The 26,222-nt window shown below is 28.3% G+C and overlaps 1 protein-coding gene across 2 annotated transcripts in view; it reads right to left on the bottom strand.

Moving 5' to 3' along the window:
* Window positions 1-26,222, bottom strand: part of CCAP (Crustacean cardioactive peptide) — a 335,921-nt gene that overhangs the window by 89,897 nt on the left and 219,802 nt on the right. For both annotated transcript variants that reach the window (XM_087157774.1, XM_071177855.2), the window contains one exon: window positions 4,084-4,179. In XM_087157774.1, coding sequence (XP_087013900.1) covers window positions 4,084-4,173 — 90 coding nt within the window. In that variant the 5' untranslated portion in view covers window positions 4,174-4,179. The remainder of the gene's footprint in view (window positions 1-4,083; window positions 4,180-26,222) is intronic.

The following is a 26,222-nucleotide window of genomic DNA, read 5'->3' as shown; positions in this document are numbered from 1 at the left end:
CCCGGGTAAGGTATGGATGTTTCTTTCTCTCTCTGTGCGTTCTATGTCTTTTCTTCTTTGTGTGTGAATGTGACCCGCCCTATAAACGGGTTGTGATTGTGTAAATGGCGTGAGAGAAGTCGAATTCCTGGCCATAGATGGCGCCACTGAAAAACAGGAACAATCGCACCCCCACTGCCAAAACAGGCATTCGACAAAAAAAAAAAATAATTATAATCAGAGAACTTGGGTGGCTGAGAGGATAAAGCGTTGAACCGGGTTCAAATTCCAGCAAAGGCTGGTCGATACGGATTCCGCGCCCGGCTCGCACTGACCATAGTGCTGACATAAAATATCCTCAATGGTGGATGGATCATTTGCCCTTGGCGTCTGGCTCACCTTGGGAGGTTTTCCTCTCTATGTAACGCAAAAGTGGGTCAGTTACATCCCGAAGTTGAATTTTTCCAAATACTTGATCCAAGAGTTCCTCTGTCTTCTGGATTAGGTTCAAAATTAAAAGGTTACGGAGTTGAAAATTAATAGTCGTAAATCCGAAATTGGGTAGGCTGTTCAATGAGGGTTATAAAGCAAAATAATAATCGTAATTATTTTAATAGTATTATAATTATAATAAATTAAATAAAAACTATAATATAATTTATGTAATATAATTTAAATATCCATAAAATTTTAAATGTTCTGTTATTTTATCACTAATTTGAAATATATATTTACTTTATTGAAACGATAATTATACCTTAATGAGCAAGGCTTAGGTTGGCTAAAATAATTTCTACGTTGCTAAAAGAGATGCATTCATTTTTTGAAAGCAACAAAAATTACATAAACGCGTTACGTTTTTAAATAAATAAATAGCATAACGTAAAAAATATTTAATTATGAAAAACATACGTTCATTAAAATTTTGTTTACTTTTTTTTTCAAAAAAACTTTAATTTTTTGCATTTTAATGTATTTTTAATTTTTGTTACATTTCTTTAATTATATGCATAATCCTCTAATTTATATGCATAATCCCCTAATTTTAAAGTAAAAATTTTTATCTTATATTTTTATATTAAAAGTCGTCATCAATTTTTTAATTTCACAGTTTGAGTGATTGCAAGTTAAGGAAATTTTTTTATAATTGAAATGTTTTCCATGGTAAACCAGAAATATAACTGCTTTCATTTGCAATTACTGCATAATTTTACAGTTATTACATAATTTAACATGTACATATTTTTATACAGCACAAAAACACATTTCTACAAGGTAAAAGTGAACGGTAAAATCATTTCTTTTTAAATCGGTGTGCATTTCACTTACTTTTAAATGGCAACATGTGCTTTATGTTTTTTTCTTTGTCTCAAAAACAAGCATTTAAAATTAAACAGTTAAAATAATAGAAGCCATTTAAATTTCTAAATGGGTAAAAATAGAATGAGGAAAAGTAACAAGAGACGGAGAATCTTAAACTTCTTAAAATCCGTAGGAAATGACGTAAGTTTTGTAATCAACATTTCCTAGCTTCAAATATAGCGGAACAAAAGAGAGAATATTTTAGACATCTTCTAAACTGAACAATTGACGTTTTTAATAATAACTTGTTATATTTTTCTTATAAGTTAATATGATATACAACTAAAATATTTCGAATTTTCCTTTCGACTTAGCAAAGTTACGAACTTCCGAACAGGCCAAACCTTAAATGCCATTTTGTAGCAATAATTTAAATGGTAATAAACTTTTAAAAATATTTCAAATTTTTTTTAACTCTGTAAAGTTATGCATTTTCTAATATACTAAGCCTCAGAAACTTGTTTTTGCTATAATTTTAATTGCAAACTTTCTAAAATAATTCTAATATTTTTTTACTCTACAATTCTAGTATATCAAAATTATGATACGGTTTTGCAATACTCTCATTCCTTTGAGCTGCAAAAGTTTTTAATTTTAATAAGCTCTCGAAAATATTTCTAATTTTTTAATGTTAAAAGTTATGAATTTTTCTGCATATCAACTTTCACACGGTTTTGCAATACTTTTAAGACTAGTAGCATTAAAAATTATTGCAAGAAAACAAATTTTTTTAATTTTATTCCTTTTTACAAAATTATGAATTTTCTATCATATAAAAACATGGACATGGTTTTTGTGAAGTATGAAAACTGTTTTTTATTCAATAATTCTTAATGCTATTAAACTTGCTGAAATGTTTTTTCTGACTATACAACATTATAAATTTTCTGGTTTATAAGAATTTGGATAGGGTTTTTGCAATAGTACTTTAAATTCTGTCTTTTATTGTAATTATTTTTGCAATAATAATTCTCGAATATTTTTTTATAATAAACATTTCTGGAAAGTTATAAAGTTTCCGTTAAATCAGATCAAAAGATGAATACAATTTTTAAAGATACGGGAATAATGAAGTCTGTTTTTTGTAATATCCATATCTCAATACTTAAGTTGCCAACTATATTATTACTAATCTATTTTAGAATTTGGAATGTTAGAGATTTTGTATAATATAAAAATTTAAAGAAGATTTATAATAATATGAAGTCAATACATACAAGTATTTATTACTAAATACCTACGTTTTCTATTACTATTTCCATTTTCGCTTAAATTATAAAAATATCTGGATGAGAAATAACAATATTTGTCACTGAATATAAAATTTTTTACGTATTTCTAATTTAAAATTCTACAAAGGCTTGAGTTTCTTAGCATATTAAATTTTGCATAAGGTTTGAAATATTCTTGAATAAATATACAAAAACGACCTATTTAAGAGAATGATAAAGATTTGTTAATAAACAAAACAAAAAAATTGAAATTTTATTTGCTGTTTCCTAATATTTAAGCTAAAAAAAATAACTTTTTTTGGAAATTATGATTATGAATTTTCTAATAAATAAAAACTGATAGGCTTAATTTAGTCTCAAAAAATTAGAATATGATAATTCTTCGCTAAGAGCAATTGCTTTTGCAAGTCTAATTAAGACATAAATGGACTATACGATATGCAAAATATTTCTTTCTAAATTTCCTAAACCTACGCACTTTCCTGTACACTTTCTACAACACTACACTAGATATTTTGTATTCTTATTGATAAAAAACTTAGTTACGAAGTAATTATATTAGATCAATTTATTTAATTTCTTTTTGTTAGGTAGTTTTGAGTTGGAGTTAAAGTAGTGTTGAATGGTTACTTATATGATATTGAGTTGCAAAGTAAATAATAAATATGATAAAAAGTTGCGAAGTAAATCAGATTTAATTATGATTTTTTCTAAAATGGCTGTCGGAATATCAAACTTAAGCAGTTTTTTATTTTATCTCACGACAAAAGAGATAAATTTAGTATTTTTACTTCCTACTACGCTGAAATGTCCCAAACTCACATTTATAGTGGTTTATGTGATTTAATGGCTGTCAGACAGATTTTAAACTATTTCTGAAATTCGATACTTAAAGAACTTTGGGCAATATAGCGAGCATCTCTCGAAAATAGTTAAAATTGAAATCAAAGTATTTCTGCTTGGACAAAGCCGCAGTCAACAGCTAATATATGTGAAATTTCTACAGATTTTGCAATAATTTGAATTTCCTACAAATAAAAACTTGAGTAAAGTTTGTATTAATCTTAAACGAAAATCTGGGATTAGTGGTATCTGCCAAAGTCTTATTCATTTATACATTCATACTTAATAATTTTTATTTATATTAGATACAACAAAAATATGAATTGCCAAATATTTAAATTTCTCATAAATGAAAAGTAACACCATAGTTATAAAGTTTTCTTTTGCATAAAATTAGGAGGTATTTGTTGGGTTATAATTTACATTTTGCTATAAATTAAAAATGTGTTTATTTTATCTTGAAACGGCTAGAACTCAATTAAAAAAAAAGAACATAAGTTTATTTTATTTAAAAATAAGACAAAATATTGACTATTAATTAAATATTAAAAAAAACTTTTAAGTAACTAAGTAATAAAAATTAATTTGGTTATGAATAATTTTTATTTATATTAGATACATAATTTAATAGAATAATTTTTTTAAAGAAGTGTTTTCTTTTCCTTACTTGATCCAGGGATTCAGATGAAACTGTGAAGATAATAGCCAAGATAGATAAAGCTATAAAGACTAAACATGTGTTGTTGACCATTTTCATTGGATACTGAAAGGAAAAAAAAATTATTATAATATTTGTTTTGGAACAAGGTGCAAAATAGAAATAATTAGAATATCATTTTAAAAAAATAAATACACACTAAAGTGCTAAGCGAGGAAGAGTTTCGTAGATTTTTTACCGAGTAGCACATAGGTGGATAATTTTCCTTTAAATAACAACGAAGTTACTTATTACTTGACTCAAGTGATCGCTTGTCTTCTAGTTTGATTCAAAATTACAAGGCTGTGGAATTTATTCTTAAGAAACATTTGTAACAATTTGAAACAAGGCTGCAACTTGCACGGAAAAGAGAGAAAAATCTGAATGCAAAATTATTTCAATTCCATCAGCGGCAGAAAAATATTTGCAATTACCATAAATTACATTAGGAAACAACTTTTTTTAACAAATTTTAGACGCTTTCGTATCACTGATTTCAAACCTACAATTCTCCAAGTTACAGATTTTTATAAAATGACATTTTTAGTCTGTATTTTGTAGAAATATACAAGTTTGAAGACGTTATACGTAACAAAGGGGTAGTGTAAATGTTGCGACAAAATTATAGGGAAGTTATGGCACGTCATCAGAATTAATGTTGCATAATTGGAACTCACGTCCGGAAATGTCAACATACGCCGCTAGGGTTGCTTCCTATTATGAAGTGTTTCTTCGCGTGGTGTTGAATAATTCATAACACAGAAGTGCCCATAGCCGCATACAGCGACATTTCCGGTCATGGATTTGTATGCAATTTTAATCCTGATGATATGCCTTAACTTCCCTAGAAGTTTTTTGCGACATTTATGCGAACCTAATGTAAATAACGTTTTTAAACTTGTACATTTCGACAAAAAATACACCAAAAATGTCATTTAAAAAAAATTGTAGCTTTGCGCTCTCAAATATGAAATCTCCTGAAGATCAAGTATTTGTATAAATGCAACAAAAATTTGTTCCCCAGTGTTATATATACCTTCCGATAAAATGAAATGAATTAAATTTACTGCCAATTTTGTTCTTATTTTATCAATAAATAAAATAGATGCTATTGTTATCATACTTAATTTCGATTATAAAATAAGATAACAAATGTTGTGAAGCGTTTTCGATTCAGTACAAAAAGAAAAATTGATAATTGCATCACGTCCGGGTCACCACTTATCTTTGGAGAGAAATCGGTTGCGTTTATTATAAATCTGCATGTTTAGTTAAGTCTGTCGCCAAAGATAACAGAAAGGAGAAATGCTAAATTTAAACATAACTTTAATGAAAACTTAACAGCAAAATTAAAAACATACAAGAATAATCGAGCAAGTAATAACTGAGGAAAAACGTAAAGCAGACTGCGAAAAGAGAAAACGTAAAGTAAAAAGTAAAGTAAAGAACAAAGTATCACGATGGTTTCGATGGTAACGAAGTTTTACGATGATCACATTTTATTTTTCAAACTTCAGTTCAGTTCAAAGAGATTACAAAAAATACTTTGAGCGTATGTTGAAATTTTTAGGTTCGCCAGAGCATGAACTTCTCGAATCAAGTACGATGATTACACCACAGTATCAAGAAAAATTTTAACACGACTCGTAAAATTGAGTTTTTATCCCTAGCATCAAATGCCAATGACCAGCTTCAACTATGACGATGGGAAAAATCTCGTCTAACTTTGCAGTAAAAGCTCAAATCTAAAATCACTTGCACTGTTCTCATTCATAATCTAGTGTTGCCACTGTAGTGTGTCTACCACTACAAATATACAATTCCGATTCACTTTTATATAAGATTTATTAACTAGATTCTATGGTGGGGTGCCTTTTCATAGTTGGTATTGTCGGCAACAACACTCACCCCACATTGGTGACCTTCGGACGTGATGTGAACACACCTACGTTGGCAAAAACTGCCACTTTCATATGAACATGCGTAACTTGACAGTAACGACCACGAATACGCCTACTTCGATGGATGAACGACATTGAACAGTTGACTTGCTACTTGCGACATTATCCACCTCCTCGCACTGTTTCTACTCAGTCTCGATCTCACACAACGCTGGCCTGCATACACTCGACTGCTAATGGCAACACAGGAGCAACTACGACCGAGAACTTAATACAGCTCTCACGATCAGCAAAAAGCACGGTGATCTTAATACAGCTCTACCGGTTTCTCACAAAACAGTGGTATCCGTTCATCGAATTCTATCGCAGCTATAATTCTGGTGGGGGAGTACTGTAGTGTGTCTACCACTACAAAAATACAATTCCGATTCACTAGTATATAAGACATGTTAACTACATTCTATGGTGGGGTGCCTTTTCATAGATGATGGTTGGCATTGTCGGCAACAAATCCCCCCCCCACACCACCATATTTTGAATTTCAATAGTACCTCAAAAAATGCTAGCAATAATATTTTAACTATGAAATATATATATATATATATATATATATATATATATATATATTAAAACAACTGAAACCTTATGTGTGTATATAAGTCTCTAATTACGAATTAGAAGTTCTTTTATAATTTTTATATTATTATAATTTACATATTTTTCAAATGCTACAATGCATCCAATCCATTTACATATAGCCCAAATGTTGCCATCTGAAAAAAATAACCGTGATTTTGGTGCCGCGTGAGACAAATATACAAAAAGGTAATGATTTTTGTTTGGAAGTGTTGACAATGCTACCTAATCCAATAAAGTCATTAGGGTATATGATAACTATAGAATAACAGAAACAAACTTAGTTTGTACAAATATCGCTTCTTTTGACTCTGTCAGATTAATTTTAAGTAGCGCAGTAAGCTGAGATGCAAGATTCTGATTTTCCCGGAAGAGTTTCTGTCAATTTTTTTTGTTATAAGAACACTCCCAATTCTCAAAGGATCGAAGCAAAGAAACTTTTGTTCTTTATTGCTGCGATCGAATTTCTAGATATTGCTACATCTTTCATATTTATGCATTGTACTTCAGGGGATTGGAAAAGGAGAAACTTTGAAATAAATGCAAAAAAAAAAATTATTTTAGTGTCTACTTATCATGTTTGCTTCTAAAAATCTTAAAACTTACATTGGAATAAAGAATCTAAGAATAAGCAATAAACAGTTTGAAACTTAATTATAAGAATGTGATTTAAAAAGAAAAATGCATGCCGAAAACGTCGTTCTATGAACTGTTCTTTTAATTGAATATGAAAACAAGGCAAGTTAGAACAAATTCAATTGTGAAATTCAAAATTAAATCTCTAATTTTAAAACGATTTTTTTAATATATTATTTTAATGATTGTTAAATTGAATATGAGCATGATTTCATTTTTAACAGCATTTGTTAAAAGCTCCATTTATCTTGAGGAAATATAAAACTCAAATTAAAAGAAATTGCTCTCTGTAGTATTTTTAAAATTTGCCTACATTAAATTAAATAAAAATAAATCTAAGAATAAGAAATATACCTTTTAGACATCTGTCATAGATTATAGTCTATTAAATAAAAACAAAAGAAAAATTATTTTTAAATGTCATTTAGTTACTTTTATTAAATGAGTTAAATTGCATTAAATTACAACTAAATTGAAATCTTAAAATTAAAATTTAATCAAATATTTTTTATAAAGTATTTAATACAAGTAAGGAAAAGATCAAATTCGGTGGGACCGACATTGTGAGAACTATTAAAGCATCACGCATTAGGTGGCTGGGCCACCTCTTCAGAAATTCTGATGCCGTCCCTGCCAAAAAAGTGACTTTTTCCACAATTGAGGGGACGAGACGTAGGGGACGACCACCTACAAGATGGATAGACGACGTTGAAAAGGACCTCAAGCTATTGGGAGTCAACCGATGGCGGGCCGTCGCACCGGACAGGGCCAGATGGAGGAAAATCTGCGAGTCACCCTTGGCCTGTGAAAGGCTGTTGCGCTTATGAAGAAGAAGAAGGAAAAGATATTCAGTACCTATACTATATCTACAATTAGAAAAAACCTTGGTAAAAACTACCAGAATATGATAAAATACAGCGTGTTTCTGGCTTTATGGAAACACCAAAAAGCTCTGTAATTTCTGTTCTTAAACACTAAAAAGCTCTGTAGCACTTAGGTTATGATTTTGGTAAGATTAACAGTAAAACATAGTCTTATAACAAGTGATAAAATAGGATAAAATTTTGTAATTTTATAATGATACCTTAAAATATGGCATAAAAACCATTTATTTGGTTAAACTTACTACTCAGTTTCGTATTTTTTATTAAAAGTGTGGAAATACGATGCATAATTTTGAAAACCAGAATTTTCGGTAAAGTGTTACAATATGAACGGAAAAATTACCAAATTAATAGTTTAAATACCGTTTTATTAACCATAATTTTGGCTTTATTAACCAGAATTATGCTTTTTTATTACCAGAAATGTCATTAAATTTTACCAGAATTTTTACCAAAAAATAATAATAATAATAATAATCTTAACACTTAAATTTGAATGCGAATATATTAAATCATATAGTAAACCAGTTGTTCTTTCAACACTACTCTTAATATAAATGTTGAAAAAAGTAGACTTATAAGTGACCTCAAATTAAGATTTAAGTGACAAAAAACTAAAGTTTTATTAAATTCTGACAAGTTAATGTTACAGAAAATAGAATTATAAAGATCAAAAGCAGTTTGTTTAACTAATGAAACTAGACTGTGCTTTTAAACTGTCCAATTTAATATAATTCCAATAATTGATTGGTTTTGATTTTGCATTTGTCAGTAGTAGTTTGCTAGATTTTGCTATTGTTTTTGTTTCTACCTCACTTAAGTGTCACTATATGACTCCTAAAATGTATATTAAGGAGCGTATTTACGAAACACCCTGTAAAACACACTTATTCTCAATTAATACCAAAGCTATTAATTTTCAAAGCTTTCTTTCCTTTTTTAAAATATACTAGAAATGTATGAAAAATATGATAAATTTAAAATTTAATTAATAATTTAAAAATAAATGCACAAAACGTTGAAGTCCTAAATAAATTTTTACGTTTTAAATACAATATTTTATTAAATACAATATATATTTTAATACAATATTATATTTTATTAAGTAGAGGCTCTTTTCTACTATATATTAAGATGTATATTTAAAGAGTACCTTTTAAATTTTTTATGGAAAATGCAAGAGGAGATTATAGGGAAAAAAAACTTTTGCTATATTGAAATGTAGTGAAGCTAGTGCTGCGTTGAAAATGTCCTGGATTAAATTCTGCATCAAAACGTTTTTTCAATTTGAATTTAGGTTTATTCTAAAAGAATTATTAAAACACATTTAATGAAAAACATAAGCTCAAAATAATTATCTTTTTATCAGTTACAGAATCGCAAGAAATATTAAGCAGAAATTTTCTTAAATCAAAAAAGGCTCTAAAAATATTTTTTTATTGATAAAATGTTGTGAATATCGAGGAATTTACTGTTATTTTACCTGTATTTTGGAGATTTATTTTTAATCCTTTTCGCGAGAACGAGAAACAAATATTTGTTTATTAATTTTATTTATTTTTCACTTATTTCTCATTATTACAATACTCGTTAAATATTTAACTCGTTAAAATTTTAAAACATGGGTAGTTTTTTATAAGAAAAAACTTGAAATAAAAATTTTATTATAATTAAATTTCAGAGAATATCATATGAATTTGCTTAAAAAGATGTTTCCACATAATTATTTGAAATTATCAACTGCATTTACTGAATTATGCACTATAATCACACTAGTGAAATTCAAAGCTTAATTAACCATGCTCAAATAAAAAAAAACCTAATACAAAATATATTCTGTGAAAATAATATTTATTTTTCTTAAATGAAAGAAACTATTTGTCTCTGATGCAAAACCATTTATTTCTAGGGGAAATTAATCCCTGAAAAAATTAGATCGAAAATAAAACTACTTGGCGTCCAAACAATAGAGCACAATTTTGAAATTCATTGAAAGAAAAACAGGAGATGGTAAAACGGGCTGTTTGATTTTCGTTAGAAACTATATTACTTATTCTTGTATTTATTAATGCTTAATATTTCAATATTAATTAAAAAGTTCGGATAGCACTCGTATATCAAATTGCTTATAAAGTGATCTGAGCTTTCAATTCTTTAGGGGAATAAGTTTAAATACTTTTTCAATCAAATCCTACGAAATAAAATCGTTTGTACATATTAAGCGCTTACATTATATCAAAAGTACCTTTATAATATCTTTATGCATTGTTTTGGAAAATTGAGAAGATTGATATTTTAGAATATTTTGTGTACTTATTTATTAGAGCTAAGTCAAGTGAAAAAAAAAACGATATGCATGGTAACCCTAAAAAATAGAAATAAGTTACCTTACAGATTTTCTAGGTAATGTACAGATTTTTTTTATATAACAGTCGTTGAACAGTCTACCCAAATTTCGGGTTTACAGCTACTAATGTTCAACTCCGTAGCCTTATAATTTTGAATCCAAACCAGAAGACGAGGGAGCTCCTGGATCAAGTATTGGGAGAAATTTGCCTTCGTGGAGGACTTTTTGATGGAACCAACCCTCATTTGCGTTACATGGAGAGAAGTACCACGAGAACCTCCCACGGTTAGCATGACAGCAAGAAGACTAACCCATGATCCGTCTACTACTGAGGATAATTTCACGTCAGCACTGTGGTCGGTGCAAGCCGGATGCGTAATTCGTATCGACCAGCTATTGCTGGGATTCGAACCCGGTTCACCTCATTGGAAGGCGAATGCTCTGTCCCCTGAGCTATAGCGGCTCTAATGTGCAGATTATCTAGGGTGATGGGTAAAAGTGCATCTGTAAATTGTTTAATTTCTCAAATTATCTAGGTTATCTGCATACTACTAAGATAATCTGCACATTTCCTACTAAGCATACATTAAAGTGAAAATATGATCTTTACTAGAACAAACAATAACGTTTCTGAACTGTTGAATTAACAAAATTTTATTTATTTTCCCATAAATAAAAGTAAAGCTCGAACCATCAGCAAATTAGTCGATAGAATCTATCATCAGTCACTCTAAAAACCATGATGCAAAGAATCAAACGGTTTGAAATATTACAGCAATTATAAGGGAATTCAGTTCAAACCATCAGCAAATTAGCCGACAGAATCTATCATGAGTCACTCTAAAAACTATGATACAAAGAATCAAACGGTTTGAAATATTACAGCAATTATAAGGAAATAAATATAATGATAATTATTAATTTTTCATTATCTGAACTAAGTTTATAAATACAATAAATAAAATTGTTGGAGGAATGAGAAAAACTAACATTGTCTCTGTCTTTCATATTGAATTCACTGCTCATGAAAACACTCCCTAAGTATATGTTTTCATACGCAAAAACGATCGGCAAGTTTTTTTATTTTAAAGAGTGTTCTTTAATGACTTCCTTTAACATATATTAATTGAATACGATCAAAAATGAAAGCAATGCATATTGAAAAATGCAAATCTATCGTCAATCCAAATCTTAACCACTTTCCGAGTTGTTAGAACTCTCAGAACGGAATTAGAGCTTCAGACGGGATGATATTACACATTTTAATATTTCCCTGACCACTATAGGTGGAATATATATCGTCATTTTATTGCCAAATAGAATTCATAGTTAATCAAACCGAACAGCTAGACCGTTCAAATAGATATTGGATCTCAAAACCTCGTAGCAATACACGTTATAATTGTTCCTTAATATGACCAAAACTCACTGCCACTCGTAGTTCCGCGAACCTTTGGAACACAAACTAAAAACACACAAAAAGTAGAAGAAAATAATTTAAAAAAATACAACTTTTTTTCCCAATTAAACTAAAGAGGAGAAAACAAATTTATTTCTACACAGAGAAAAAAATTCTGTTGAATTTATCGCACTGTAAGGTAATGGCATTTCTGGTTTAAAAAATTATGCTAATTAGTACAAATGGAATATACAGTATTTTGACCAATTTAGTAATTTTTCCATTGATATGGTATCAGTTTGTCAGAAATTCTGGTTTTCAAAATTATAGTTCATATTACCGTTCTGCGTAATTTGTTCTCACGTTTTCGTTGTTTGTCTGACAAACAAAGTTTTTTTCTGCATTTTAGTCTACTCGATTTAACTTCACAAAAAATCATCTTAATATGTCTGTAATAAAAATCCAGAAAAAAGTATTTAATTATTAAGAATAACGAGTAATTTATAGGATTTATTCCAAACATCACATAAATAAACATTATAAAAAGTGTTACGTTTTATATAATAATTAAAAACACTGAGGATTTTAAAGTTTCATATATAGCTCGTTTACCAGGAGTTGCCACTTGGCTCCGCCTTCATCACGTGGTATTCGACTATGCTATTTCGCTATTTTTAAGAGAAGGATGTGAACAATCGTGAACAAGGTTGCTATTTGGCGATCGTATGACAAAAATATTTATTTTGCAAACTTTATGAGCATTTTTTTAATATTAAATATTTCATAAATTTGATGATATTTCAATCTTTTTAGTGAATAATTTGTCCCTTTTGAGACATTTTGCTGCAATACTTAATTAGATAGAGTAACGAAATGTATAATAGCAGATGATAGAGCGAATTAAGTTACTGAAAAAGAATTCACTGTTTGCGTTTGGGGCGCATTAAGGGTTGTCTCAATTTCAAGCGCGGAGACGTTTCTCCTCTTACAGCTGTACTGAAATGAACTCTTCGTCCGTGGAGATAGTGCCAACTCCCGGTGAACGAACTAACTATCACTACGATGCACTTTTTACTACGTAATGTAAATGAAGCATCTTGTCAACTGAGTTATACTTAGAATTAAAGTTTTGAGGAAATAAATGTTTAATGACATAAGCATTAAATAAAATTTGTGTAATTATTTTAATTTTTATTTTGCGATTTTTCGAAATGTCTCGTTTAAATGAATTCTTATATGCAAATAAAAGCAAAAAATATAGAGGCAAAATGCTCTCTGAGAAAAAATAGGAAACTTTATGATATCGGGGATAAGAAAGATAAAATTGTGCAAATTCTCCGCAGTCTCAATAAGGTACCATATTTTCGATAAACAAGTTTAAGATGGTTTAAAATGTTTCGTTTTAGCCTTACATTACATATGCCGAAAATTTGCACAAAAATAAGTTTTATCAATTTTAAAATTTCTAAAAGTGCAAAATAAGTTTTATTTGCAAAAAAAAAATTTTTTTTTAGCATATAAAATACAAAAAATCTAGATTATTATAAATTTGAAAAATATATAAAAATAGTTCTAGGTGTGTACCTATGACTATTTATAGCTCAATAAAAAATACCCATGAAAGTTTTTCTTATTCTTAAGCAGCACCAAAAACATTCGATATTGAATTGAAAACAATCTATAGCCCTAAAACAAACTACTGTGTTTATACAAACCCTATAGTACTTTTAAACTCTTGTTTGCTCTGAATACAACGGGAAAGAACATTCACTAGAATTGGAATTGGATAATAAAGGAACGAAGTCCGTACAAATGTTCCGTTGCTTCGAACAATAGAGTGAGAATCTATGTCTTAGAGCTGTGAAGATCGCATTTAGACGTGATCCATTCGGTGATTTTAAACTTGATTCGAATGAACAGAGACCATCTCATGGCGACCTTTAAATTGATCTCTATTCCGATTCATTTATTCGCAATTCACTATAAGAACGTTTTCTCAGAGAATCAGTATTTGACAAATGCGGTTTTATTTTAACCATTAAAATGACCGTTGAGCCATTCCACAGTAAAAGTGTTTTTCTTATTTAGCAAATGAGGTTTTATTTTTACCATTGAGACATTCCACAGAGAAAGTGTTTTCCTTATTTGGTAAATGTGGTTTTATTTTTGCAATTAAAATGATCATTGAACCATTCCATAGAGAAAGTGTTTTTCTTATTTGCCAAATGTAGTTTTATTTTTACCATTAAAATGACCATTTCGACATTCCATAGAGAAAGTTTTTTCTTTCTTTGATAAATGCGGTTTTATTTTTACAATTAAAATGATCATTGTGCCATTCCATAGAGAAAGTGTTTTCCTTATTTGACAACTGTAGTTTTATCTTTACCATTAAAATGACCATTGAGCCATTCCATTGAGAAAGTTTTTTCTTTCTTTGATAAATGCGGTTTTATTTTTACAATTAAAATGACCATTGTACAATTCCACAGAGAAAGTGTTTTCTTTATTTAACAAATGCGGTTTTATTTTAACCATTGAGTTACAATTCCACTTAAAAATGTTTTGCCTTATTTACAAATGTAGTTTTAATTTTACCATTAAAATGACCATTGAGCAACACCATAATTGACGAATGTCATATTTGCAGAGTTTGAAAGCATATGATTCAGTTGAAACAAATCAAGCAGTTCAAATATTTTTTGAGGAAATATAACTCTGGTGTCATTTATACTTACTCCAATTTATGCTACTTTTATTAATATTTATACTTCTTTTATTATTATTTAGAAAATTGAACTTTTCAAAAAATTAAAAACTTCTTGCCACAACGTATTGTGTTGCCTATTGTAATATACTGCAACATATAGTTTTTAATTTTCTGTAAATATCTTTAAATTAGAAAAATTACTAATGAATTACTAATGAATAATTATTAATGAATATTATATTAATGAATATTATAAAAATTACATTAGGCGTTACTTTAACAAAAATTAAAAATACCTAGATTTTTTTTAACTCGGTTATAGGATTTTAAAACATGCAAATGTAGCATTACTGGCTTAAAATTTAAAGTTTGTCTGTTAAATATAATTAAATGTTGTAATTAAAAAAGTTCACGTTTTTTGACCAAATATTACGAGTTTAAACTTTTACTTTATTTTACTTAAACTTTTACAGAAATCAAACTTTAAGGTTTATTATCAATTTTAGTTTTAATTCTTGTTACATTAGAAATATTTTTATGCTTTTTTCTCAAAAACTCATCGTGAAACTCGTTAATATTGTTTTTTGTTCCTTTTTTGGTCGAATTTTTTCATAACTGCGTATTTCAACACAAAAAGAACATATTCTCTTAAAAAATTGCTCCAAGAAACCTGAATATTAAAGTACAAAATCATTATATTATTTATACTAATTCTTATCTAAATATTTATTCGAAAGTTTCTATGAACAAAATTGTCTACATTATTTAAAATTGTCTAAATTGATTCCACATTGCTTTTTTAGATTTTTCTCAGAAACCCTCATATGGTACCAAACAACTATTTCCTAACGCTATTCTGATCAATATTTAAAGAAAAAACTCTCGTAAATTAGAGTATAGTTTATACTTAATGCTGAAAAATTTCAAGCTTATATGTATGGTACATTTTAGATACATTATCCAACAATTCAACTAATATCAAGTTTTAATAAATAAAAAGGATAAATCTAAAAAGTCAAGCAAATCTGCAATATTCTTCATGAGAACAGGGCTGAAACTGACTCAAAAAAGAAAAATAACTGGTGCTATATAACTGGTTGCTTTTTTTTTCGCAGACAAAAAATTATCCATTACAGCCAATTTTTTCTTAATTATAACATATCTATTCACTTGTGAATTTTCTTACTAGTAAATATATATTATTCATGTTATTTTATATACGTTGTTGTGGTAGTCATGAATATTTTACTAATTTCAAAAAGAAGCTGGAGGCAAAAGAATTTTACTACCAGTTATTTCTCTTTTCCAAGTAAGTTACCCCTCAATTATCAAAAAGAACTAAAACATTGTCATTTGTTTTAATTAATACAAATTTAAGAATAAAAATTTAAGTATTTTTAAATTTCTTAAAATAAATTTGTAAACGAAATAAAATGGTACAAATAAACCAAAACCTCTTTCTGTGAAAATAAATGAAAAATAAATAAAGGATTAAAAAAGTTTGGTTCGTTTTTCATTACACAATTGTTTTAATTTACTTATAAAATTTTAATAACAAAACGGACAACTAAAATATTTTACTGTTGTTTAAAAATATGAAATAATATAACTCAACAAATTGATTGTATGTAGCTTTTGGACGAAATTTTCCGTCTGTAAATTTTAAATATTAAAAAAGCAATAGTTAAAATTACTCAACTGTTCATTAAAGGAAACCACAAAGCTATTGATTGCTTTCAAAACCTCAGAATTAAACTTGAAAATAAATTTTTATTTCTACATCATCCCCCTATTCTTACAAACATTAGTTTCTGGGAAACAGACACTAATTTTTCCAGTAAAAAATGCAAATCATTCTTTTATAGTACACCACAAGAGCTCTTTCTGTTGTTTAACTTAAAAGTTTTCAAAGAAAATTTTCATCTGACTCAATCAAATGTAACATTGCAGAAAAAGGCTTCCTGGTATCAAAACAGACTAAGATAAACGAGAATAAAAGAAGAAGAAGAAAAAACGTCTTCAGAGTTCAAGAAGGATGAAAGCAGATTGGTTTCTTGGGTCAGCAAACAGATGTCTTTTTTACTTTAAAGCTTAAGATTGGGAAGGATTTGAATTTTTGGATCGGATATTCTAAATCATAATATTGACAAATGCATATTATATAAAATTGAAATTGATCAGATTTCCGGAAGACTACGTGACTTTTGAAAGTTAGAAAAAGGAACAATGATAAAGCATAAATCAAAAGTGATAAATTTATATTAAATTGAAATTTATCATTTCAGGAAGACTGAGCGACTTTTGAAAGTTAGAAAAAGGGACTATGATATAGCATAAATACAAAGTGATTAATGCGTATTTAAGTGAAATTAATCAGATTTTAAAAGACTTTTGAAAGTTAGAAAAAAGGACAATGATATAGCGTAAATCAAAAGTGATAAATTTATACTAAATTGAAGTTTATCGTTTTAGGAAGACTGAGCTACTTTTGAAAGTTAGAAAAGGGGTCAATGATATAGCATAAATACAAAGTGATAAATGTATATTTAATAGAAATTGATCAGATTTTAAAAGACTTTTAAAAGTTAGAAAAGGGAAAATGATATAACAGCATAAATCAAAAGTGTTATTGTACATTGAATTGAAATTTATCAGATTTCAGGAAGACTGCGTGAAAGTAAGGAAAAAAACAACTACATAGCATAGATCAAAAGTGATAAATGTACATTAAATTGACCACATTTTGGGAAAACTATGTGACCTTTTAAAGTTAGAAAAAGGGACAATGATATAGCGTAAATCAAAAGTGATAAATTTATATTAAATTGAGGTTTACCATTTCAGGAAGACTGAGCGACTTTTGAAAGTTAGAGCAAGGGACAACAATGATATAGCATAAATCAAAATTGATAAATGTATATTAAATTAAAATTGATCAGATTTTAAAAGACTTTTGAAAGTTAAAAAAGGGACAATGATATATTTTAAAAAACCTTTATTCGGTTGCAAAGCTCTTCATTATAGACCAAACTTTTAACAGCAATCAGTTTGACCCTAAATTAGTTGCTCTTGAATTGAAAGGTATCTTAAATTGAAAAAGGGGCTTAAATAATTGCGAATGATGGCAATTGCGAATGATGATTCTTTCAGTATTCCAATTGCTTATTCATTCCAACTGGAATATTTGAATATAAATATCTCACCACTCACTCTGCGGATAAAGTTTAAATTTTGTTCACGATGTTGCAGATCAATACAAAGATTTGAACAGTAAGAAAGACTAGGACAGTAACGAAACAATGCTGAAAGCATAATAAGTAAGAATAATACCTGAACTCTAGTCATAATCTGATATAAAAAACTATTATATATAGCATATTATATAGTGATATTTTTTACTCTAAAGAAACAGATAGGCAAGGCTTGTTAAAATAATAAAGTAGTAAATATATATTTTTTTGTATTTTCCAATAGTGACTAGGATTTTATGTATTCGTGATTACATCATATTTCCCTTTTTATTTAACTGCCTGCTTAAATTACAACATTCAGTTATTTCATTCAATTGCTCAGTGAAAAAAAATGCAAATTAAATAAATAAAGTCATTTAAGGTACAAAGCCATTAAAAAAATTTTAATGGAAAAATTATAAAACGACGTTTTCTAAATCTTCACAACTCAGATGTTTACACGGATGCCCGATACTTTTATTATCAGAGTGTCCTACATTGTAACTTCAAATGGTGATTACATTAAAAACATTGCAAGAAAACTGATTTCTTAAGCAGTCCGTATATTTCTATATTCTTCCATATTTAATGAATTAGCTTTTGAATTATGCGATTTTGAGACGCCCTATAAATTTTGAATGTAATTAATTCACTGGATAATTTTTTTTTCATTTCAATTACGGTGTTATTTGATTCTTCCTTAACCTAACAGCTTTTCCGCTCTCTTAAGAAAAAAATAAAAATGTTTTTCTTAGCCCTACTTCAATGTTCACACAACATTTCCTGTTTTATTTTATTCTCTTCCGATAAAAAAATGATCTGAAAATAATATCTTTCCCAATAATTATGGAATTAATACATTGAAGATATCAAATATCTTAATATAAATTCCTCAACTCTCATTTAAATCATCTAAGCGTATTTAATACCAGAACAAATTCTCAGAAATTTGCATTTAATAAAGGAATAAACGAAATTTCCATGCAGATCACGTGACAGGAAAAAGCCACTTATCCCGCTGAAACAAAAGATATTATAAAAATATGAAAAGTGTATATCTCAGAGAGCACCACCGAAGGGATCCGTGAAAAATGAGATATCTTCGATGTTCGAAGCCGATGTGGTGAGGCTTGGGAAAAGGAATTTCAGGGGTTGTCGTAAATATGTCCCATTTTCAGATATCATATAACTGCATTTGATATCTCATTTCACCGATATCATATCGAAACCTTCCCCCCTTCCAGAAGAGAAGAGATTCAAATCTACGGAAATGGAATAGCGATGAACAAAACGGATTATTTTTAAATAAAGTGAGATGGATGGATTTTTGTTCGAAATAAAATTTTGTTCGATGTTTGTACTTAAGTTGTTATATAACATAATGGAACTGGAGTGTATGTGTTTGAATGGAGTGTATGTGTTTGAATTTTTTTAAGTTATGTTAAGAACATTACGTAATAGAAAAAGAATATTATGTAAAACTCTCATATATTTCTTGTATATTTCTAATGGTTGAGGCTACTAAAAACCATTTTACTCATGTGGGAGAGTCTACAGAAATCTAAAAATATCGTATCATAACAAAATATCGCAAGATTCCCTTAAAATAAAAAGCCGTTATTTTTTTTAAGACATAGTTTTTCCTAAGTACTTCCATTCATATAATAAGATTATTCATTTACAATATCCTAAAAACAATTAAATTACATAAATGTCTATTTCTTGGCCCATCTGGAAAATTTAATTAAACTTATTTAAAAATTTTACACCAATATTTCAGCATTTAAAGTATATTAATAAATTATGTATACTTAAATTTTGTAAAATATTATTTTTTGATGAATTTTTTCATTTGCATAAATCACTCAGTAAGGTTTTTTTTATGTTATTTTTTTGCGAGACTTTAAAAGTCAACTGTTCTTTTTACTGAGTTGATACGGGTCCCTTAAATTTAAAAAAAAAGTGGTATACATTGGAGAAATTTTATTCTTAAATACCATTTTATCGATTAAAGTTCTGAATACAAAGAGACAACCTGAAAAGTTACATCTGCTATGTATCCAATTAGCCTTGGAATCAATCTTTGTTCCGTAATCATTATTATGCTTAGTGTTTAAAATAGTGAGCGAAATTCCTAGTTTTGTCGTTAAAATTTGGGTTGAACATTAAAAAGACGCAAATTGTGATGTGTCGATTTTCTTAAATGTACAGTTTAAACTATATTTATTTTCCTAAAAACACATTTTAAGCTATCACTATTTCATTAAATACAAATTTTAAGCTATGTTCTGAATATGAGTAAAATATTTTCTTATTGCATGAATTTTAAACTATGCTCGCCGACAGTATGTTGCATAACTTTAGAACGTTATATTCTTAAAAGAGGACTACTATTCACATACAAAGCTGAACTAAAATACCTCATAGTCAGTTGACGAAGCTTTCAAAAGGAATTGTGAAGCGCAATTTCAAGGTTGACGTGCGCAGAGAGCAAGAGTCAGAGCGTCTTAATAGATTGCTAATTTAATAGGTTACATAAAAAAATTGTAGATATGTGCAATGAACTTTAAGATAGAATAGATTAGTGTAGAACAAAAATTCTGTGGAAAGTTTTCTACTTTATTCAAACACACATGTTTATTAAATTAAAAGATTGCTAAATAATCATACACACATTACAATTTACACAATACTTGTTGAATAACCATTCTTCATATGTGAAGGAATAATCAATTTATCATAATCAGTGCTGAACAACACAATGAAATCATACTCAAGACTTAAGGAGAAATACCGTGAGAAATAATAAAACTAAAACAATTCCAATATTACTTCTTTAACTGTAGGTTCGAATTTCTGATTCTTAATTAAAACAATAAAAACATCATTTAAATGATAAAATTCTCTTTTATTCATAACCCGAGGAGTATTTTATAGGATCTCTCTGGTCCCACATCTCAAAAAACAAACTCACCAACTCAATGCATAATAAAATTAAAGTGAAAAAAAGAATTCTAAAAAAAATTATCAAACAGAAGCGGTCGCCATAGCAACGCATGCAATGACGACGCATGCGCACTGTTTACTGCTACTCTTAAACACTTCTTATTTAATATTATTCGTTACACTTCTCGGCGACGTTATTATATTGGTTATTGGTTATTGCAATTACTTAAATTTTCAGGCTTGTGTGCTCAAAATAGACTTATAAACCTTCGTCAAGTAGAAGAGGACAGATAGCACAATAGGAGAGACAGAACCAAGTAGTACCGCCTCAATTAAAAAATCGTCTACCCACTACCGCTTTATTATATTTAGCAAAACATGTTTTTTGTAGCTCATGCCATCAAAATAAGGATTAATTGTATTCAATAATGCTGTTTCTTGCGGCCAACTCAAGCAATTTTAAATTTACCACAATCAAGCAATTTTCTCGGAGGCAAACAAAAAACTTTTATCACAGTATCTATATTAAAATTGCACAGCATTGGTGCGGTTTCAATAGGTACCAAATATACTAATACAATGCTTCGCACCTACATCAGTATATTTGGTATATATTATTAAGTCTGCGCCAATTACCATAATACCAGCAGTGCAAATTACTAATTATTTGCAGTAAACTTCTCGATGAATATTTGCAGCATAGCAAGTCCGCTATAATAAAAAATATTTATTTTCCTTTTGAAATCAAAAGTTTTCGCGCCACTTAATATCTCGTAACATAATTTAAGTTTACTTTTCGCCAAATTTATTGAATACTTAATCATAATAATAATAATTATATTATTAGTTATAGTTTCATGATTTATAATAAATGAAATAAGTGTGGTAAAAATAATAAAACGGTTTTTGATTCCATACAATAGGCATTTAGAAGAGAGAGTTCCGTTTAGGGTTAAAGCGTCTCAGTAACTTCTTATGCCGTATGTCTGAAATATCATTAACTTGATACTGTACTCTTTTTCTTTTGTAACATTCATGTTAAGGAAATCATTGAAATATTAAATTTGAACTTTTCAAATGATTATAAATTAATTATTTTCAAATAAAAAAAAACATTCACGGAAATAAACAAATAAAGGCTCATTGCGTAAATCAGGAAGATGTTTCCACTTTAGACAAATTCATATAATTCGCTCCCTTCGTCAACTTCCTATTTAAGCAATTGCAAATAAGTAAATAGCATTGTCTAGATCAGCAATTTACGAATTTCTTCGGGAGTGGAAACCGAAATGTTCGAGCTTCGTTTAGCGGAATCCTTGCATTATAAAAAAATAGTTCATTAACGTCTATAAATATTTAAATAAAAAAAAACTGATAATTATTTTGAAACTATTCAATGTGAAGAATTGAAGAAGGAGATATTTAGTAATATGGAAACAAATAAAATAAGATGAATTCTGGTTTCCAAAAATAAATAAATAAAAACATTTGTTACTAACGTTAAGAATTAAAGAAACGTAAAATTTTTGAATTTAATAATTTTATTTTGAATTGGAAAGCTCGATTATAACAACTTATGGAATTTTTTTATAAGTGCACATCTTTTTCATAATTTATTCAATATATTGTAGTAGAAAAATATATTTATTTTATTAGAACAATGCTAATTTTGTTTTCAAAGGAATTTTACATAAATAAGTTCATATAAACAACCATATTAAATAAATTACAGTTTATTGACTGGATACTATGACTGGCTAAAATATAATCTTATTCTTCGGAACCCCTATAATCCTTCCACGGAACCCTTTTGGGAACCATTGTTCTAGATATAAAACACATAAATTTTTTATCTATTTTATTTGTTTATTCATTTGTTTATTAATTTATTTATTTTTGCATCTTTTTGAGCCAGAATTATCCTATCTGCAGCTCTATTGTGCAACTTTTTGGTGCAGGTACTGACACATCAATTTTCCGAAAGATTCAATAATTATTTCTTTAAAAGAATTTAAAAGCAGTGAGTTAATTCCCGATAATCATCTAAAATAAAAAAATTTAAATTATGATTTATGATCCTTTCATTAAAAAAATAACAAAATGTAGTCAATAAAATCTTATTTCAAAAATAATATATTTACTCCAATTTTCCTCTTCAGCTAACGAAACGGAAATGTGATAAAAAAAGAAATGGAAACGTTTTATCCCATTTCCGAAACTGAAAAAAACGTAATAGAAGACTGGATAAAATCTTACAACTCTCCAATAACAAACGTTCCCTCGCTTCGTTAAAGCATTAATCTTTTTAAAGCTATCCCGCAAAAGGTAGTTTTTGTTTCATGTTACTAGCCATTATCGATAAATTGGCGTGGAAATATTGATTGATTTTCATCAAGCTGTGGGCAATTTTGCTATCGCTTCTTTATTTTTTTTTCTCACATAATGCAATTTTTAAAATGAAGAAGCGAAAAGAATTTGTTTTTAAAATGGCATTTTTAATAAAAAAAAATACATAGTTTCAGTATCATTAAAGCAAAAATGCATTAATTACAAAATGCATTAATATTTGAATGAATAAAAAAATTATTTGAAGAGTTGGAGTTTAAACTTTTATTTCATTCCAGTGCAATTATTTTTATTTTTTGACTCACTTATTTAGTTTTAAATCGAAACAATCTTTGGTAATACCAGAAGAAAAATAATGCAGGTTTATCAAATAACGTTGAAATGAGAATTACAGATATTCATTTGAAATGATTTTTAATTTATTTATTTTGAAAAGAAACTTGAATCTTAGCGATCTAGAAAAATGCAATTAAATTTTTTTCATTATTTATGAGCATTAAGCAAAAAATGCCTCTTAAGGAAATAATTATTGCTCTAAAAGTGTAAAAAATTGAGGTCTTCTTCACAATTTTTTACACTTTCACACTAAATTGAATATGCTACAAATCATATTTGTAAAAGTTTTTTTTAGTTAAATTTCTAAGCTAATTTGCCCTGACAATTATATGTTTTGCAAATATCTCGTTTCGCTGTTTTCTTTCTTTAACCTACTTATTCATTCGCTATGTCAAGGATAATTTTGCACAGAGAAATAACTTATTATTTCCACAGCTACCATGTATTAAAGAAATTTAGTGTGTTATCACTAAAAATTGAGAAAATTATTTTACACTAAAAGTTGTGTAACGAAACACAACAGACAATTTCTTCTGCAGGGAAAAAACAGGAATATTCCTTTTCACTTTTTTTGGTGTAAAATAGTTGAACACAGCTTTATTGCTGAATAATGCTAAATTTTTAAATAATAGAGAAAATGTATTATTATAATAGGGAGCTTTGACTAATTTCGTTAAGAAATGAATAAAAATCGCCATTTTGTTATTGTCAACACTGATAGTCAGTTAATTTTGGTAATATGAGCACTAATGATATAATGGTAATTGAACTAGTTTTAATAGGTACCAAATATACGAATCTGTGCACGAAGTATAATATTAGTATATTTGATACCTATTTGGTACTATATATATTATATTTGGTATAATATTAGTATATTTGATACCCATTTGGTACTATATATATTATATTTAGTATAATATTAGTATATTTGATACCTATTTGGTACTATATCTATATATATATTTCTCTTACACGGCGATAAAAAAAGCCTCATTACAACTCCCCGAATGGCAACGCTAGAAAATAGACCAATGATTACCGCTAAAAATGTCACATGCCAAATCTAGCTAAGATGGCTCAACATATAGCGCTTTTAAAAACGGAAACTGAAATAACCAGGGAGAGCATAAGCTAGGCAGAAGTCTTTGTCGATAGATCTCTATTTTGGTTTTTTGTCGAAAGCGTTTTTTTTTTTTCACGAATTTATGTATTACGAATTTATTTGACAATTTTTGATTTATATCACGAATTTATTTGTTTTACTAGAATTTATTTGTTTATGCAGGTTTTTCCATTGCAATTCACTTATTTAAATTTTTAATAGACTTAATTATAGCCGAAATTTTAATCTTTTTAAAGAGATAACAGTTTTAGAAATTTTATCTTAAGATTTTATACTATAGCACATTTCTAATAGATTTAACGAATTACATGTCATTTATTTAAATTCAAATTTATTTTAAGGACTCAGTACTTGCTAAAAAGATGTAATTTTTTTTTAGAAAAAAAAGTTGTTATATGGATTTGAATGATTGTTTTGAATTCTTATAATTTTGTGCATTTGCAATGTACCTAAGTTAGTAGCGAGCGAAGCGAGCTTGGTTTGCGGAGCAAACCATATAACATTGCGTAGCAATTTTCCGGGGTTGGCGAGCGTTAGCGAGCAGGGGGCGCAGCCCACTAGTATATTATATTTGGTATAATATTAGTATATTTGATACCTATTTGGTACTATGGAAAGATTATTTTACGGCTCCGTCCCATTAAGTGAGAAGAAAAGAAAATTAATTAACTGTGGTGAATTTTGACTATCACAAGTTAGCCTCGATAAAACGCATCGTACCAGGGCTGGTCGATGCAAATTCTGCATCCGGCTTGCACCGACCACAGTGCTGACATAAGATATTCTCAGTGGAAAATGGATCATGGGTTAGAGCCATCAGGCTAACCGTGGGAGGTTATCATGGTCCTCTTCATGTAACGCAAATGCTGGGTTAGCTCCATCAAAAATTCCCCCACGAAGGCAAATTTCTCCCAATATTTGATCCAGGAGTTCCCTTGTCTTCCGGATTGGGTTCAAAATTACAAGGCTACGTAGTTGAACATTAGTAATCGTGAACTCAAAAATTGTCTCAGGTGTTTAACGATGGTTATAAAATAAAATAAAATCTAATATAATCAGGAATTGCAAATAAATAAAGGAATTGAAATTATTTTCGCCCTATTTATCATGTTGATGTATGTCGTAAGATTAACCATTATTTTTCGTAATGTTGCGAATTTGTTGATTATTTAGTTTTTATCTTCACTGCTGAACAAGTATTCATTAAGTTTGAAATAAACTGCTTTTCTCACAATGGCTTGGGATGTTAAATATCGAATTCTTAAACACATATTATATCACAGTTTTTATAGTGAAGTGAAAAGCTTTTTATCACCGAAAAATGTTAATTGAATTTCACTGAAATCCCTCTAATTTTTCCCCTGATTAGCATGAATTTATAAATCTATGAAATAGAGTGACCCTCTTACTACTCTCTTATACTCTCTAAATTTTTTTATGCTGTTTTCCATCAAATATAACATTATTTTACGATGCAAAATATTTCATGTAAAATTTTTATTTAAATATTACTATTTTATTAAATATTACTATTTAATATTACTATATAACTTTTTAGGTTTCCAAAAATGTGGCACAAAAATACTTAAAAAATTATAGAATTAAATTACAA

Source organism: Parasteatoda tepidariorum, chromosome 2 (genome assembly GCF_982258835.1).
Source record: "Parasteatoda tepidariorum strain Cologne lab strain chromosome 2, Ptep-v5.0, whole genome shotgun sequence".
NCBI classification, from domain to species: domain Eukaryota; kingdom Metazoa; phylum Arthropoda; class Arachnida; order Araneae; family Theridiidae; genus Parasteatoda; species Parasteatoda tepidariorum.
This window is presented reverse-complemented; position numbering and strand designations above follow the sequence as displayed.